At 35.2% G+C, this 17925-nt stretch overlaps 2 protein-coding genes across 6 annotated transcripts; both read left to right on the top strand.

Moving 5' to 3' along the window:
- The first annotated feature begins 1245 nt into the window (after window positions 1-1245).
- Window positions 1246-5238, top strand: LOC149400426 (RING/U-box superfamily protein). Its single transcript, XM_089612509.1, has 10 exons — window positions 1246-1537; window positions 2207-2304; window positions 2405-2659; window positions 2849-2900; window positions 2984-3029; window positions 3162-3243; window positions 3385-3532; window positions 3616-3697; window positions 3976-4042; window positions 4207-5238. The coding sequence occupies exons 3-10, from the start codon at window positions 2468-2470 to the stop codon at window positions 4807-4809; spliced, it is 1272 nt and encodes a 423-aa protein (XP_089468635.1). The 5' UTR covers window positions 1246-1537; window positions 2207-2304; window positions 2405-2467; the 3' UTR covers window positions 4810-5238.
- A 9054-nt stretch (window positions 5239-14292) lies between these two features.
- On the top strand, window positions 14293-17520 carry LOC149400425 (interactor of constitutive active ROPs 4-like). 5 transcript variants are annotated; one of them, XM_089613007.1, is made up of 3 exons: window positions 14293-14655; window positions 16064-16142; window positions 16239-17520. In XM_089613007.1, exons 2-3 carry the CDS (start codon window positions 16129-16131, stop codon window positions 17245-17247), a joined length of 1023 nt encoding a protein of 340 aa, XP_089469133.1. In that variant the 5' UTR covers window positions 14293-14655; window positions 16064-16128; the 3' UTR covers window positions 17248-17520. The 5 variants fall into 5 exon arrangements, with proteins under 5 accessions (XP_089469133.1, XP_089469136.1, XP_089469135.1 ...); XM_089613010.1 differs by lacking the exon at window positions 14293-14655 and adding an exon at window positions 15698-15718; XM_089613009.1 differs by lacking the exon at window positions 14293-14655 and adding an exon at window positions 15840-15858.
- The last annotated feature ends 405 nt before the right edge of the window (window positions 17521-17925 follow it).

Below are 17925 nucleotides of genomic sequence, written 5' to 3'. Positions count from 1 at the left end.
ATAGTTTTATCCTTCCAAAGTCTCAAGTCTCAACTCTCAACAAACTCACAACAAATGCCATTTTTTTTAATATCTCGTGACCATTGATATATCACTATTTTTGTACTGATTCTGAAATATATCACTATTCACTCTGCGGTTAGGTTTTCATTAGGCAAAGATAAATTTGGACGCATATAATAAGACATTTTTGGTCGCACCTTCCTTAACAAAATTGGATAAACCAAACACCACCGATTTCCCATTCTTTATAGTTAGACCCTAGAAGACAAAAAGTAAGCCCCAAAAGAAAATAAATGAGGATAAACTATTGTACATATAGTTTGTCATCTTCCCAGGAGACACGTGAGCCGTTGGATTCGGACCGAGTCAAAATTTGATATTTAATTTTAGGATTTTATAATGCCTTGATATCGTAACGCGATGACTTGTGTCAACCAATTGGACGGCTGGATTTGATAGACAGGATAAGATTTAAACATGCAGATCTTTGACAAAGGGTAAGCCGTATTATAATAAATAATTAGTCTTTTTTATTTTTATTTTTTTTATGTAAATGCACGGCAAATCTATGCCCACTCAGCTCGGTGGGGCGTTACGTGAAACATAGCAAATATTCATCATTTCACGTGTTCATGTTACATGTGAATATGTGATGAGTTTTTGACCACAAATATTATATAACTACGTCAATGTATGTACCTTATTAATATTTTTTTTAGAAACAACAACTTATGAGACCTTTCCTTAGTTTATTTTTATTTTTTTGACCAATTATTTTTGTATTACATTAATGTGTATGTGATGGCATTTGGAATTTTCAGACAGAAATTTCATAGTAGAGAGCAATGCTACAAAATTTATAATTTAGAGAAGAAAAAGGATAGATTCAACAAAATAAAAATATGAATGTTTTCTCCTTTAAAAAAACCCCTCGAAAATAGAAACATGGGCAAGGGTGAATAAATATGCATATACTTCATGGGAATTTAATTTACATTAAAGATAAGCCAATTTCTTTTCTTCTAAATTATTTAAAAAAAATATTTTTTTTATTATTTCGAAATTATGAATTAATTGGGACATCATAATTTTGTGTTTTTTTTTTAAGAATGTAACAGTAGGATTCATACAATTAACACCGAAATTAACGTCGTTAAAAACCCAAGATTAACGCGCGATTGAGTAACGTGTGGTAAAACCGCGCGTGAAATAGAAGTGAAAGAGAGAAAAAAAAAAGAGAGGAAATAGTTGAGTCGGCACTTTTCTTTCTTTTCCTTCAGGCCTTTGATGATTCCTTCCTCCTCTACTACTCTACTCCACCGTCTCTCTCTCTCTCTCAAGCTTTCCGTCGTAATAAGCTTTGATACACACAAACAAAACCCATCATAAATTTATATAAGCAGCGAGACTTTCAAAAGACGGGGAAAATGAAAGCTCGAGAGTCGTGAAATCCCTCTCTCGCCTCTCTCCATTTTCCCTCTCATCTCCGAGTCGGACTCGGAGTTATTCGGTCGCCTTCGCGAGCCGAACCGAGGTTTGTTTCCTTTCGCTCTTTTTCGAATTTCGAGTTGATTTGTTCGTTGTGGCGTTATTTCTTGTGTGATTGTCATTTTTCGAATTTCAGAGAGTTCGTGCTTGTTGTGGATTTTTTTTAACTCACCGATTTGCTTTGCTGTGTGAGAATTCGGTTGGATTTGAGATTCCTGATTCAGTTTCGCTGCATTGTACTTTGTGGCTCCGTGATTTTCGCGATTGTTATTCGTTTCGATTTGTTGCGAATTAGATACATGTTTATGGAAATTAGGGCTATTGAGACTTGTCTCAGCAGGTTAATGCTCATATCTATGACGTTTTTGTTTCCTTAGCCTATTGGCGAGTTTAGGTAGTTCATTTGTGCGAATTCTGCACTAATTTGGCTGGTGTCGGGAGGAAAGTTTTGAGGCTGAGTAGAGTTTTGTTCTATTTATGTATATTTCATTCTGTTAGTTCAGCGCAAATTATTGCCAATTTGACCTCAAATCGTTCGGGGTCAGTTAAGATACGAGGGAAAATATATTTATCGGACTGTTTTTTTTTTTTTTTTTTTTGGTAATACAAATTTGGAATAACTTTGAAATTGTCATTTGTTTGGACTTAATATTGTCTTTGGAATAACTTTCTATACCTATGCATTTGTAATTTATTTTATTTCACAAATTTGCAGGATATCTTGGTCATTGTTAAGATGCCTCGAGTAAAACTACATTTATCTGCGTGGTTTAGACGATAAAACAAATCGTGGAATCGGTGTCAATATTATTGGTAATGGTTTCTGCTCAGCGTGTTCTCAAAACACTTGAAGCATGTCCGTAGAAATTAGATAAAGATATTGTTGGAGTCTTGGGTTCTATTCCTTGTTCAGCTAGAATAGAAGACGCTGACGAATTCAAATTTCAAGAAAGAAGAACAGAATAGGTCATATTGAATGGGTAACAAGCTTGGAAAGAGAAGGCATGTGATTGACGAGAAGTACACTAGGCCTCAAGGGCTTTATCACCATAAAGATGTGGATCATAAGAAACTCAAGAAGCTCATACTTGAGTCTAAGCTTGCTCCATGCTATCCTGGAGACGAAGAATGCACATGTGATCTAGAGGAATGTCCAATTTGTTTTCTGGTTAGGCTTCTACTAATTTCATCCCATTTATATGCCTTAAAAGATAAATTATAAAAGAATTTCAAAAAGAAAACTTAATGAATAAGTAGTGATGTTTGGTCAGTTGTTAAAGTTTTCAATTTGTTGTGATTGTGTCGCACCTGTGAAATTGCTGCTCTTAACATAATTCTCGTCTGTTTTTTTCTTCAGTATTATCCTAGTCTTAACAGATCAAGATGTTGCGTGAAAGGCATATGCACAGGTATACATGTATTCTAATTCTATAAGATCCGATAGATTTAATGAATCCATGCAATCTGATGGTTCTTTTTGGGATTTCTCCAGAGTGTTTTCTGCAGATGAAGGTTCCCAATTCCACTCGGCCTACGCAGTATCCTTCATTTTCTGTCCTATATCTGTAAAGTTGACGTTTTGTATCACGAACACGAAGCAATAAGTTTGTTAGTTGCTTTATTTTGGTTTGTTATATGTTCTCTTCCTTTGTTGTACATAACTTTATAAGATGCCCCTTCTGCAAAACTTCGAATTATGCTGTGGAATACCGTGGTGTAAAAACTAAGGAAGAGAAGGGTCGTGAGCAAATCGTAAGATATATTTTATTTATTTATTATTATTATTATCCATTTTTAGTCAATCTTATGCTTTAATTGCAATCTTACATCGATCCTCTGGTTTGTTAACGCGACTGATTGTAACTTTTATCAACAATATCTTCCATTTTTCAGGAAGAACAACGAGTAATAGAAGCTAAAATCAGGATGCGACAACAGGAACTCTTGGATGATGAAGAAAGAATGCAGAAAAGACAAGAATTGGATTCTGTAAGCAGAAACACAGAATCATCAGAGGTCGAGGAGAACAACTCAGAAAATGGTATGTTTTCCATAGACATATGATTCGTGTCAATTATAAATGTTGAATTTCGCCAGTTAGAAGTGGTAAATAGTTTTCTACAGGCGAGGGTGACGAAATTGTTTCTTCACAAGACTTGTGTTCTGTACCAACGCTGAGACCAGTTCCACCACTAAGAGCACACAGGTGTGTTGTTTAGTGTTACCATATTCACACACAAAAAAAAAAAAAAAAAAAAAAAAACCCTGTTACCTCAGCATTTAATGGGTTTCCTTTTTTAGAACTTACTATTTTACGTGTCTCTTGTTCTCCCATAAACTAATGTAACAAACATAGTGCAGAGTGTAGACAGTCCTTATTTAAAATCACATTGCGCAAGACAGAAAGTATTATACAATGAACAATTTTTAGGAATACATTCCCTTATGTTTTCATGCTGATCTTTGAACTTCCTGGAACTGCAGAGAGGATGAATTTGATCTGGATCTCGAGGACATAATGGTCATAGAGGCCATCTGGCTCTCCATTCAGGTAGCAACATATCCCAATCTTCAATACAAGTTGTTGTACGAGTTATTGGTCTAGTGGTCATGCCCTTGGTTTATTATGAGGAGGTCCTTGGTTCAAGCCGAGTGTCTCTAGCTCTCCAAATGTCGTGTTGACTTGTACATGTTGCCTATTACTGGTATTTACAGGAGAGTGGGAGAAATAAAACCCCTACTTTCTCGGACGCTGTTTCTCCCGGGCAACAATACTCGACCGAAGACCGCTACGTGTCGCCGTCATCCATGGCTGCACCGGCTGCGGGCCCGTCCTCCTCATCCCCGTCGGGTGGTCTGGCGTGCGCCATAGCAGCCCTCGCGGAGCGCCAACAAACGAGCGGCGAATCTCCGCTCAACAACGAAGTCACCAACGGGTCGACGTTCAGCAACATGGCCCCGAGAGCCAGCCGGTTCTACAACAGAGTGGAATCCCCAAACTACCCTCTCGCGGTGACCTCTGCTGATATATCGTCGGACTGCGGGGTCGCTCAGGCGAGGGACGACAGAGAGTGGAACAACCTCGACCACGGCTCTGAGGTGGCCGAGGCCGGGACCAGCTACGCCAGCTCAGCGACGGAAGATTCCGGCGGAAGCGGCTCCGCGGCGCTGTTGCAGCTGCCAGACCAGGTCGAGGGAGAGTTTCGGAACGACCCGATCGCCCCCGAGGGTTACGAGGAGCAGATGATGCTAGCCATGGCTCTCTCTCTGGCCGAGGCTCGGGCCATTGTTCACGGGCCAGGAGTTTCCTGGCAGTAGGTTTAGGTTTTCCTTGATCGTGACGTGACATGGAGCGAGAAGCTTGTTTAGAAACTTGGGGTTGAAGGTAGTGACGATTCTCTCCTTCCTATGGAGGAATAGCTGGAATGGGGACAGGTTACCTTAGGTGAAATGAAAGGCTTCTGCGTTTTTCTGTTCGAAAAGAATATATTCGAAATCTCTCTGGCCTGAATTTTTTTTTTTTTTTTTAACAGCTTTTGCTATGTTTTTGCATTTGGTTTCCACATTCCAAGTATAATGATTCTTTTGTCGCATGTCAATCAAACGGTGGGGTTAAAGTCAAGTGGGGTGGTAAATAGTAATGATTCAGTCGTTGTTACGTCTCAGAAGAAACCAGTCAATAGGGATTGATTTGTTAATCCTAACCTTATTTTCTGAAATTAATGGTGGGTATTATTAGTTGACCAACTGGTTATGTACCATATCTGGTTTGAACTTGAATCTCGAACGTGCAGACCTACATTTCTAGGGAAAAAGAAAGAAAAGCCTTTGGCTAAATAGAGAAAGTCCTTGAATTGAAACGTTTCAGTTTCCTTAAGTGTTGAATTTATCGGATCAAGTCTTCAACTAGTTACGAAAGTGATTGAGCAAAGCCAAAATTAATGTAACGTCGTAAGCCATCGCTCTGGGGACTTGTGAGGTACTGCGACACCGTACGTTTTGTCAATCAGATAAGAAGAGAGTTTTGTGTTTAGATTTGCGTTGATCGTCCTTTCTTTACAATTTTTAATGGTCTAACTAATATCTATAATCGATTGGAATGGACAAACGACTATAATATTTTTGCATAATTTAATGTTGGAATGTACACAGTCGATTGCAAAATAGATTTAATTGTCTTAATTTCTCATTATTATTTATGTACTTGTTGAGCTATCGTTAACAACTTTAAATAACGTCCAAACGGTTGTTGATCTAGAGATTCTAGACTGGCTTTAGTTGTTTTCTTCGTATGATTATTATTTTTTTTCCCTTTGGGATTTTAAATCATTATCATTGAGAGGGTTCGGTCATGTACATAATCTATATCCGAGTAGGACGTCCAATTGCTTCGATGAAAAATATGGAAATATTGAATAGGTTCAAATTTATGTTAAGGCTGTCACGAAATTTTATTGAGCCGATAAGCCATGTATCATACCGAATGAAAAACGAATATGATCATAAGTTAAGGTCTGTATCCACCGAATGATAATAAAAAAGACTAGATATGTTGGAGGTTGCAAAATAACCGTTTTGATTACAAAGTTGACGTTTATTATCTAGATAACTATATGGAATCGCGTACTCGACAGTTATCAGTGTGTAACTACTAAATCGTGAGTTTGATAATCAAGCACTATAACAAGCAAGTAAGAAGATGAAAAATGGGGAGACTCTCAATAGACATTTGCTATGCTTCTTTTATATCATCATCACCTTGGACATTTATTTATTATTCTCCTTATAACTAGATTCGTATGTTATACTAATAATTTGGTCTAAAATTCATGTAGTCAGCTATTTTAATCGACATATATAGATTTTCGCCGACATAAATGTTGTAGCAATTTTTTGCCATCAACGTATTCGAATTATCTGGAGGATACTTTAGAAATTATATTAATCATCAAATTTAATTCTCAATTCAATAGGAGTCCAAAAGAGGGCAACGATTTCTTTGGGCTTCTTAAATTAATAAGAATTGGTTTTACGTCTCTTCATGATTAATTAAAGGGCTTGCAATCATTTGTATTATTACCTTTTTAGTTGATGGGGTTTGGTGTTGAATATCAATATGAATACACGGACTTAGTTTTCTTTGTGACCGGACATTAATTAGGTACTTTAATTTCTTTGATAAAAATAAATTATCTGACTGAGTGAGATACTCTTTTAAGCAGGGCTTTGCTGATAAGAAAGTGATAATAAAAACTTTTATCAAGAGTCCCTTTTGCAGAATTCATAAACTAGATTCTTGTCCCCTCAAATAACTCAATCAGTAATTACTCACTTTTTTTTTGGGTATAAAGTGAGTCTAGGATTCAGTACATTTTAAAAATACTGGCTTTATATATGATTCGAATCCACTGATTGACACATTGGTTGCATCGTTGCAATGCTTAGCATAGTCAACCAATAATGAGAGGAATGGTGTGAATTATGAGATCGGGCCTAAGAGTAGGTGAAGAGATATCATACACATTTATGTGTTCACATGCAATGTCGCTTAACACAACAAACTTGAGCTACGTTCTAGCTTTCACATGCTTTGTCACACCTTCATAAAAAATAAAAAATAAAAAAAAAAAAAAAAAATTAACGGAAAAAAAAAGTTGCGAGTTATACATCGCTATAACCTCCTTAACTAACAACGACACATGCTTTTCAACATTTCATTTTTAATTAAAGTTTTGAGTAAGGACCACACCACAAAGTTCCCTTTTTTCTTTTCTTTCTAATTTGTTACTTGGTGACCATATATAATTATAAATCAGAAATTGAAGGGGACAAGTTGAACTTGTGTGGCTTTGGAATTTGACAACTAGAGAAATTTGACTTTCAAGGGCTTGATATTTTGTACTCTTTGAACCCTAGTCGAAAAAGAAATGTGCATAACAATAATTTTGGAGCTCAATGCCAAGGGACAATTTGGTCATGGTCTCTCGGCCTTATGCTATGTGGATTCGAGTTCCACAAATTTTAAAAAATAATTAAAAAATAGACTTAGGTCTTGATGATTTATTATTTAATTTCCCAAAATAATCAAAACGACCTAGGAAGGGTTTTTTTTTGGGGTGAATCAATTCTTCCCTATATATATATATTCTTCCATATTATCTATCAAAAAAAAATTTATGAAGTGGGTTTTGTCTATATTCTTAAAAAAATTGATTGTTTTGATTTAAAGTTGAGCACAAATTGTTACACGAAATTAACGTGTGTATATTCTTAAAAAAACGTGTTTATATTTATTGTCCATAATTAAGTGTATTAGTAATATCCAAGGTACACAATCCCTATCATGATTTAATGACAAATGGAATATATTGCAAAGCCGATGGAATCAAAGAGCGATGGTTATGCATGTTACGAGTTCTAAGCTTGAAGTATAATTATGCCAATTATCGAATATAACTAAACGTGTCATATCGTTATTATTAAACAAATGACAACGACATGATAATGCTATTTGATCAAAACTTACAGAATAATAATATTTATATAATCAAGTTTAAACATATTTCTTATTGAGGTTGTGTGTTAGAATCGTGAAATAGAGTTGTGTTTGGATTACACACACGTGACACATGTGATGTGAACTAGGGGTGAAATCGGTTCGGTTCGGTTCGGTTTTGGACCAATTTGAAAACCGAAACCGAATTTTCGGTTTTGAAAATTTTGGACCAATGACCGAACCGAATTGGTCAAAAACCGAAAATCGGTTAACCGAAAATTCGGTTAACCGGTTTTGTAAAACCGATAACCGATTTTATAACCGTTTTAAAACTGGTTAACCAGTTTCGAAACCGGTTAACCGAAAAAATCGGTTAACCGATTTCAAAACTGGTTAACCAGTTTTAAAGATGTTATAATTATCCAAATCGGTTATCCGGTTCAAATCGGTTAACCGATTAAAATCGGTTATCCGGTTTAAAACTGGTTATCCGGTTTCAAAACTGGATAAAAAAAAAAATCGGTTAAATAACCGATAACCGAATTTTTGGATTTTCAAAACCGATAACCGAACCGATTCTTAAATTCGGTTTCGGTTAACCGAACCGAATTTTCGGTTTGATGACGTGGCACCGAATTTCGGTTCCGGATCGGTTCGGTTATCGGTTTAACCAATTTTCGGTCAATTTTTGTACACCCCTAATGTGAACAAGGGTTCAATTCAAAAATAGATGAAGACATATGAATATTTTTTTTTACTACTTTAAGAATGGGAACCTGTAGAAAAGGAAATTGATCCCACAAATTTTGATTCACAACATAAGCCAAGAAGACGATTATGAATTATGATGGTGGCGTTGCAGATGGGTCATGTAATTTTGTTGTTTGTATTTCATTATAATTTTGATTACTGTATGCGTTGAATGTCTATTAGATTTAGGTATATGCAAATTTGATGATGATCTTTTTTTTTTTTTTTTTTTTTTTGGCTTCTTGATTTATGTTGATAAAGTTTGTCCATGTGATTTAAGTGGCTAGTTTATTATCATATTATCGCATTTACAAAAATTATATAATTATGAGTAAAAAATATAAAAATTGATAAAAATATTATGATAAAAAATATATTTTTTAAAAGTTCATGGGGCATTTCTTCCCCCTGGTCCTCATGTGGCTCCTCCGCCGTTCATATGTAATTATAAAAGTAATTTAGATTAATTTAGGTGAACCATTAATTTTAATGGTTTTAATATTGAAAAATTACACGGACTTGCCGCACACAAACGTTGAGATTGCATATTAGCCGACGTTTGATTTTTTTTTTTTTTTTTTTTTTTTTTTTGTGTGAAATAGCCTTTCAGGCTGAGGAGGCGTTTTCAACCCAAATTTTTATGTCGAAATTGTCCTTGAATGTCCTATTTTTCCTACGTTTTTTTTTGCTGATATGTGTTATATGAAGAAATATTTTTATTTGAAAAGTCAACCATGATTTTGCTCTTAATTGTGCATATTTTTTGGGATTTCTGTTACCGATTTGTTGCAGCTGTATATGCATATACGTTTTATTCATAATTCAAAAAAAATTTCAACGGTGAAACTTTTTGAACGTGAGGAAGCCATGTCCGCGGCGATCGGCTTGAGCAGCTCGAGGAAAATTGCGCAAGTTAACTTGGCATTGAAGACTGGCGGTGAGGATCTCGTAATATCTTTAGAGAATTTTTTAATCTATTAATGAAACAGTTCTTATAATATTTTTCATTAATTTATTTATTTTTATTAACTAATTTATATTTGATAACCCTTCATTTTAAATGAAGGGTATTATTGTCTCTTCAAGTTGGTTTATGTGGTTGATTGACTGTTATACAAAATAAACTTAATGTTTACTATTTTGACAATTTTATGTTTCAAATTGGCTATTATACTCAAGCTCCATTTAATATTTTTGTCAAGTTGTCAAAATTAATCCAATTTCTGATTAATTAATTTTATTTTTCTTTGGCTACCCAAAACTAAATAAAAACCACATTTTAATCTTATTTTTTGGTTAGTTGTTTTGGTTCATTGAAAACATTTGATTACAATGAAATGTTAATTGGAAATTTCTGTGAAAAATAAAGCGAAATTGATTTTGATCGATCAAAAAACAATTCCATAAGAGAAATAATCACAAATGTCGAATGTAACCTTATTATTTAACCGACTAAGTTCTGTAACATTTGACAACTTTAAAATGAATTGCTGATTCGGTTTTACAAGAATAATTTTACTTTATTTGTCTATCTCATTAACTATTGTTTTTCTCTCATCATTAAATTAAAAATAATCATAACTAATAATACATCACAATTCTCGACAAAATTTATATCCACGTAAAACTTTCGACAATAATATTATTTCAAAGCTGACGAAAGTCTCATTTTCAATAGATCTTATAAACAATGATTTCTAATTTTCTAGTTATAAACAATAGTTTATATATACACGATTGTTTATCAAATACAAAATCGTGGTGATTGTATAAGAAAAATTTAGCTCATGGAAGATGGTTATAATTGTAGGTTATACGTTAAGCTTATACGCTACAAATGAGGATATATAAATGAACAAAAATTAAAGTTACTCGTAGTTAATTTATACAATATAAACTAGTAAAATACTAGTGGTATTTTGGAATACAAAAATTAAAAAATATTTCTCTTACTTGTGATTCTTTAACCATTTTAGAGAGACGTTTGCTATTTCGTGAGAACCTTAATTTCAAATGGATATTATGCTATTTGTTGTAATTTAAGATTCATGAGATTGTGGTGTTTTAAAAAAATAAAAATAAACAAAGGACCCACAATTCTAACAAGTTGCATTTTGGTAATGTATCTTAATTTGACAATATCTTCTTCATTTTTTTCTTCTTCTTTGTATTTTTACATTCTACGAATTTACAACCTTATAAGTTAAATTTTTTTTTTTATTTTTTTTTTATTTTCCGATATGGAGAAGGAATACTAAGAGAAACCCTAATTTGATCAATCTTGGCCCCCCTTTGCATGATGGTCTCATTCGCAGCCTCACCAACTATTTTACATGAGAGAAGTACGAGTTCCTTCACTACCGGTGTAGGGACATCGAGGCAGCCATAACTTGTGGGGCCGGTCGATTAGAGCCCAATTTCGGGGTCGGAGCTGCCATTGTCTTTTTCTTGCCGTTCTTGTCGATATAGATACCCCTACCCTTTTATCTCCGCCCTCTCATGGCATCCTCAAGCTCTAGATTTTATCAACCAAAGTCTTATGTGGTTATGCAAGTTGATGTTTGGTTGGATATTATGGGATTTGACTAGGCGAAGACTATGGGTCCCTAGGTCGTCAGCTCTAGGAGGCTCTCGGAGGTGGCGTCCATCTTCATCAGTGGTGGTTGGGAATGTGATAGAACGTGGAGGGAATTGGAGGAGTAGTTGTATATTATTGATGATTTAAATTTTAGTTTGTGTTTTTTTTTTTTTTAATATAATGTTTTTTTTATAGGGTTTAGTTTGGGATTTGGTTTTGTATCTCCATATTTCAATCGTTAATATTTTGTTATGAAGATGGAATAGCCATCCTTTGAGGATTTTCTATTGGAGTTTTGGTCGTACATATATTCAGACGTCCTTTTTCACAGTAGATGGCCTTTGGTTGTTTGGATTAATCATCCATTAACTATCGAGGGATTTTTAAATGAGTCATAGAATTGCTCTAAGTTTAGTGTACTTTCGTCTTCCGTCTATTGGAAGCTTATACACGATGTGCTATTATTCAATTCTAGTTTTAAATCTTGTACACTTAAGGCTTATCTTACTTTTTGTTTTGTTTTGAAGGATGGGCTTACCTTACTTTGATTTTAGGAATTTGATGCATCTACTTTTGGGTATTATAATTTATAATTTATACCCATCTTGTAATGAAAATTATAATAAAATGTACTAGTCAATATTTCTTATATATCTGGGCATACTTTTTCATTCTCGTGCACATTACTTCTCTAATTTTCATATATATATATATATATATATATATTATAACTTTTATGCTAAAAAAATGGTCCCTTCTCTTTTCATTATGACATGAACAATAACACAAAAGCAGTGGCCCTTTCATTCTAAAAAAAAGGCAATTTTGTCTACTTCATATTTCCATCTATTTAAACGAATAAAAATAAAATATTGCGCTGTAATTTCCAGGAGGCACTTCACGCTTTAATGATGCGAAATCTAAATGTCACTTTGCTTGGTAATAAAAAAAAGAACCCTAGAGCATTTTCTATATCTAGCTCTCTACATAATACCAAAATTCTCAACAAAGTAGGTTTGTCTTGCTCTCTCTGTGTTGCGTTTGCTATTTAAGTTGTGGCAGCCTAGCAGGTGAATCTCATATATGAAAAGAAAGATCCTTATATCATACTATAACCTGTCAACATAAAATTATTTATACATTTATATATACCTGACTTGTTTGAATCATCTACATACCACATTAACTTATACCATACTATATTATTTACCAGCTAACGGGCCTACTATAGATCTAAGATTTAATAGAAATTCCGAGGGAGCTTTTTCATAAGAAATCAAGATTATGAGACGAAAGTCATTGTCATCTCTTAATAATATATTATTTTCTCGTGTATATTATATTATTTTAAATAATGACGTGTGTAATACAATAATGTGTCCCTTTCCCTTCTTCCTATAGTCTCCATTCCAAACGCACGTACTATCATCGAAATAATATAAAGATTTTAAAAGGTTTGAACTTTGAAAAAAAAAAGACTAACACAAGAGTGAACAAAAGCAAGTATAGTAAGAGGCGTCCGAGCAAAAAAAAAAAGAAAAAAAAGAAAAAAAAAAGAAAAAGAAAACAGTATAGTAAGAGGCTAACATTCCCAAATATTCACTATACAAGTGGCCAGTATTACTTATATTTATATGCAAATTGTAAATATTTCACTTATAGTTTGCACTTATAGTTCACTCTGTTTTTTTATTTTTTGTTTTCATTTTCTTTTTTATAGTTGTAGTCTAATAATTTTTTACAGTTGTTTTTAGAATAACTGTTTGGTAGAGATTTCAATTTTTTTATTCAATTTTTTGTAGTTATAGTGTAATAATCCAAAGAAAAATTAGGCGTCAAGATATATACTAATTGAAATAATTTGTTGCGAATATCATTGTCATATCATTCGTTTTGATGATTGGTCAAATAATCATCGGAAAACACCATGTTTGTTGTCAAAGTCGGAACGACAAATGTCAGGTTTTGAAACCTAATTTTGACTAAAAATAGTGAAAACTAATCTACTCAACGAGATGATCATGACCCAATATACGATTTGTGAAACATAGTTTCGGTTGTTGAGATATTAGAGTTTAAAGTATTCAAGCCGGAATTTTAAAACTTGAATTTAATAGGAGAACGAAAATAAATTCGATAGTCCAAAGTGAGTAAGATGGAATGATGTTGAGAGAAGAGAAAAATATGTCAAGATGAGATAGTAACAAAAAAAAGAAAAAAAAGTTAGAAAGTTGAGTGAAAAAATTGAAAAACGCCTAAAAATTATTTTCTGATTTCCTTCACTAAAACAAACTACATTTTGGAAATTTTATGAGTTGTATTATGATAGTTATCAAACAAACATTGAATTAAGTTTTTATTTTATTTTACTATTCATGTTAGATCAAGTTATCAAAATGTTTTGACAAAATAACAAATTCTTTATTTTTTTTAAGCTGAGAAGTGGATTTTTTTTTCCGCTTATTTAAGCTCTAATTTATATAATCTAAAAATAACTAAATGTCAAGCTCTTGTATCATATCTATAATTAAAAAATATGGAGAAAATATCACATCTCCACTGTGTTTAATCGAAATGTTGCGTTTATTCTCACAATTTAAAAAAAAAAATTCAGAAGTGTCCCTTAACGTTTCTATTAATATCAATTATATATCAAAATCCTGCCTTTTTTAAGAGACATTTTTGATATTTTTGAAAATTGTGAAAATAAGTAACATTTTGATTAAATATAAGGGAAATATTTGATATTTTCCCAAAAAATCTAATATACTAAATTAATTTTTTGTTGTTGTTTATATTTTCTGTGTATTTTTAGTTATAAATATATCTACGTACAGACAACCTTCTATAATATATTGTATAATATGATATTGGTGTGTATTGAATTATATACTCGCTTCAAAATGACCCATTTGTCCTCTTCCTCTTGCCTTACTTCAAAGCCACTGTCACTCTCAGCCTTTAACACCTTTAATTTAAACTCTCTCTCTCTCTCTCTCTCTCTCTCTCTCGCTTACTTTAGCTTCCGGACAAGATTATATTTATATTTTATTTATAAATTACCGCTCAGTCAGACATTGTGTTTCAAAAAAGCTGTTAATTTTTTGAAGTACCATTTATCTTCTCTTCTCTGCATTGCAAAACCCAGCAGAAGTTATTTCTTCCATACTCAACGAAGCTGGTGGTTTTACTTAAAAATATAAAATAAGAAAAAGAGATTGTTGTGTTTTTCTTATCGTTGTTGAAGATTTTACATGCAGATTTTAGGACACTGATTTCATATTTCACTGATGTCATTCTGGTGCCATTTGCTTACACACACCATTGCGATTATATAAAGGTCAGACTCAGAGCTTTGTGTTCGTGTTTCATTTTGTTTCTTTTTATTTTTTATTTTTTATAATTTTTTCATGCTTCGCTTTTTGTTCTCTTTGAGTCTGTACTGATATTACTATTCACTTGTTTCTCCTCCGTTTGGATGATGAGAAAAAAATCAAGGAAAAAAAAAAAACAGAACAAAACATGTCTATAAGATTCTTAATCATCTATCTAACTCAACTTTGATTCTTTAGTACTTTCTATTTTTCTCACTTTTATATTTTTATTTTCCATTTTTCTTTCAAAAATCTCTCTTTATTGGTCTTGCATTGACTGACTCACTCACTCTTTAGTCTTTACAGCTTAGCTCTTCCGAATATTGACTTAATTAAAAGCTCACGTGTATAGTTTCAGATCTCTCTTATTGAAACATTGGCCATTGATTTCTCTTGTTCAAGTTAGCTTTTTGTATTTTAAACTCACTCACTGGCAATGATTAAAAGTATAATTTTTTTTTAACATGTGATTAGGTACAATCTGATAAGCCAATGTTAAGGCTTATAATTAGGGGTACGATATTCGTCATCATATGCATATGCATATAGTACTGGTCCATAGTTTTAGCTTGGTGGGTGATATAACAAGAGTGAGTGTGAGAATATTGAATTTCCAAGTGACAATGCACAGCTTGGAATTGAATCCCCAAAGAGGACAATCCAACCACTATCAAATTTAGTTGGTCCTACTCAGATGGGAATTTTTCTCTGTCTTCACACCAGCTCAAAATGTTTCTGCTTTGTCCTTATTACCCGAAATCCAGACCATTTGCAATCTCGCCATGAAGCTCGGCGTCATGTTTTCGAATTCGGATTCAGCATTTTACTCTTTTACTACCATTGATGAATGATGATGAGGATTATCTCAGTGCTTGTCTTCCTAAGCAATTGTGATTTTTGTTTGTTTGCTTACTTTGCCTTTGCAATTATTAAGCTCCAAGGAAATAAAATGATGTCTCATCTGCTTCAAGGAAAAGGAGGAAAAAAAAAACTGTCAGCTGTATTTGTGCTGTGGACCAATTTGGCTGTGTGAGTTTGTTTATTTTGGTGGGCCAAGTTCTGATGCCAGAAAATGTGGTAGCTTTGAGTGATTTTTTTTTTCTTTCTTTCTTATTTTCTCGTATTTAAATCGGTCCCGGCTTAACTCATGCTAAAGAGTCCAGTTTTATGTGCGTTGAATCAATTTTTTTCTTTTCTTCTCACGGTGATTAACTTTCACATTATGATTAGATCACTCGTACTACATAAATATCCGATTTCGTAGATTGATCCTTCTCAACAGTTACAGATTTGTCTCTTTTTTTTCTTTGTTTCTTTCTTTCTTTCTTCCATACTGTTTTCCTTTGCTTATGATAACAAGTTTGAACCTTGCAGATCTCAAGCTTCATAGTCTTCATAGTCGTATAGCTCTAGCTCTCATATAACAAAACAGCTACCAAATGCCAAGACCAAGGTAAGAACTAGAAGCTTTGCTCACTGGAATCTCAAAAGTTTGTTTCTTTTCGGGGCATTACAATCAAGTTCTTTTGTTTTTGTTTTATTGTTTTAGAGGGGCTGAAGCGCCTCAAAGGCCGTCTCCGCGAGCTCATCTCAGGGTAACTGGTTCGGACTCAGACCCGTCTCATCATCACCGTCCGATCACGGACCGGAGTCCCAAGCTCGGAGACCGCCGTTCCCCGAGAGGCTCGCAGTCCGAGCCCGTGACCCAGAAGAAACTCGGCACCCGAATCTCCGACCTCGAGTCCCAGCTCGGACAAGCCCAGAACGAGCTCAAGAACCTGAAAGACCAGCTCGCCTCCGCCGAGGCCGCCAAGAAAGAGGCCCAAGAAAAGCTCGAGAAGAAGACCAAAAAACCCCCTCCTCCTCCGCCGCCGGGAATGAAGGCCCGAAAACCCAGCTCCCGCGACGCCAAGCCCGAAGACGACGACGCCCTCGAAGAAACCGACGTTTTCGAGGTCCCGATCAAACCAGAACCGGAACCAGAGCCCGAGCCCGAGCCCGAACCCGAGTCGGAGGAGATGAAATCGCTGGTGAGGGAGTCGGGTCTGAAGGACGAGGAGATAGAGTCGCTGAGGTTGAAGCTGGGCGAGAAGGATAAGGAGTCGGATTCGCTCGGCCGGGAGAACGAGGCTCTGAAGTGCCAGCTGGCGTCGGCGCGGGCCCACGGAGAGGAGACGGGTCTTGAGCTCCGGCGGGCCCGGGAGGAGCTCGAGGAGAGCAAGGCCGAGGCGGGGCGGCTCGGCGATCAGCTCAAGTTCGTGGAAGAGGCGAGAGAGGGATTGGAGGCCGAGATGAAGAAGATTCGGGTCCAGACGGAGCAGTGGAGAAAGGCGGCGGACGCGGCTGCGGCGGTGCTCTCCGGCGGGATCGACGGCTCCGGCAGGATTCCGGGGAGGTGTGGATCCATGGACAAGCACTACGTCTCCGGCGGCGGCGTCGGAGTCGGAGGCTTCATCGGATCTCCGGCGGCCGATGACGTGGACGACGACGGCGGGAAAAGGAAGGGGTCCGGGATGAAGATGTTCGGTGACTTGTGGAGGAAGAAAGGCCAGAAATAGGAGAAAGGCTTTTGCTTGGTAGTAATGAAACAGTTTCTAGCTGTTTTTTCCGAGTTTGTGGTGTTATTATTATTATTATTAGTTCTTTGGGGGTACTTTATTATGTTAAAAAAAAGGGATTGTTGTGTGAACTGTGAAGTGAACATGATTATAGTAAAGTAGAGTTCAGGTGAGATATATCTCTCTTCTTCGTTGGTTTCTGTGAAGGAGAGGGATATTTTTGTTTGCTGTATGTGCTTTGACTCTCCGACAAACAAGCTAGTAATTTGAATCTCTTTTGATCTTCCTCTCATGCATATATAATTGATCTTTCCTCGGACAGACACACTCGAAAACTTTACACGAAATTCTCAAAAGCTAGGCAAAAGGCAGAGGGAATGTTCTCCGTGAACAATTTCTTGTATGTAACACTCTCTGTGGCGATGAAGATAGTGAAGCTTCCACGCTAAAACAAGCCCTCGTCGCAAAAAACTCTCGATTCTAACCAAGATAAAATTTGAGTTACCGCGTGTTAAGCGGTTTACTCAAAGATTAAAAACCGCAATTTACCACAAGGATCGCTTCTTTGCTCTTTCGGAGACCTGCATCGATGGATTGTGTTCAGCAAGAACATATTGGCCGGATATTTTCCGGAGAAAAGCAGCTTTAGTTGGGGGAACCTTAGCATAAGTTGACATG

The sequence above is a fragment of the Urtica dioica genome, chromosome 4 (genome assembly GCF_054948205.1).
Source record: "Urtica dioica subsp. dioica isolate 48M chromosome 4, U.dioica_male_clone48M_v1_H2, whole genome shotgun sequence".
Lineage (NCBI taxonomy): Eukaryota > Viridiplantae > Streptophyta > Magnoliopsida > Rosales > Urticaceae > Urtica > Urtica dioica.
This window is presented reverse-complemented; position numbering and strand designations above follow the sequence as displayed.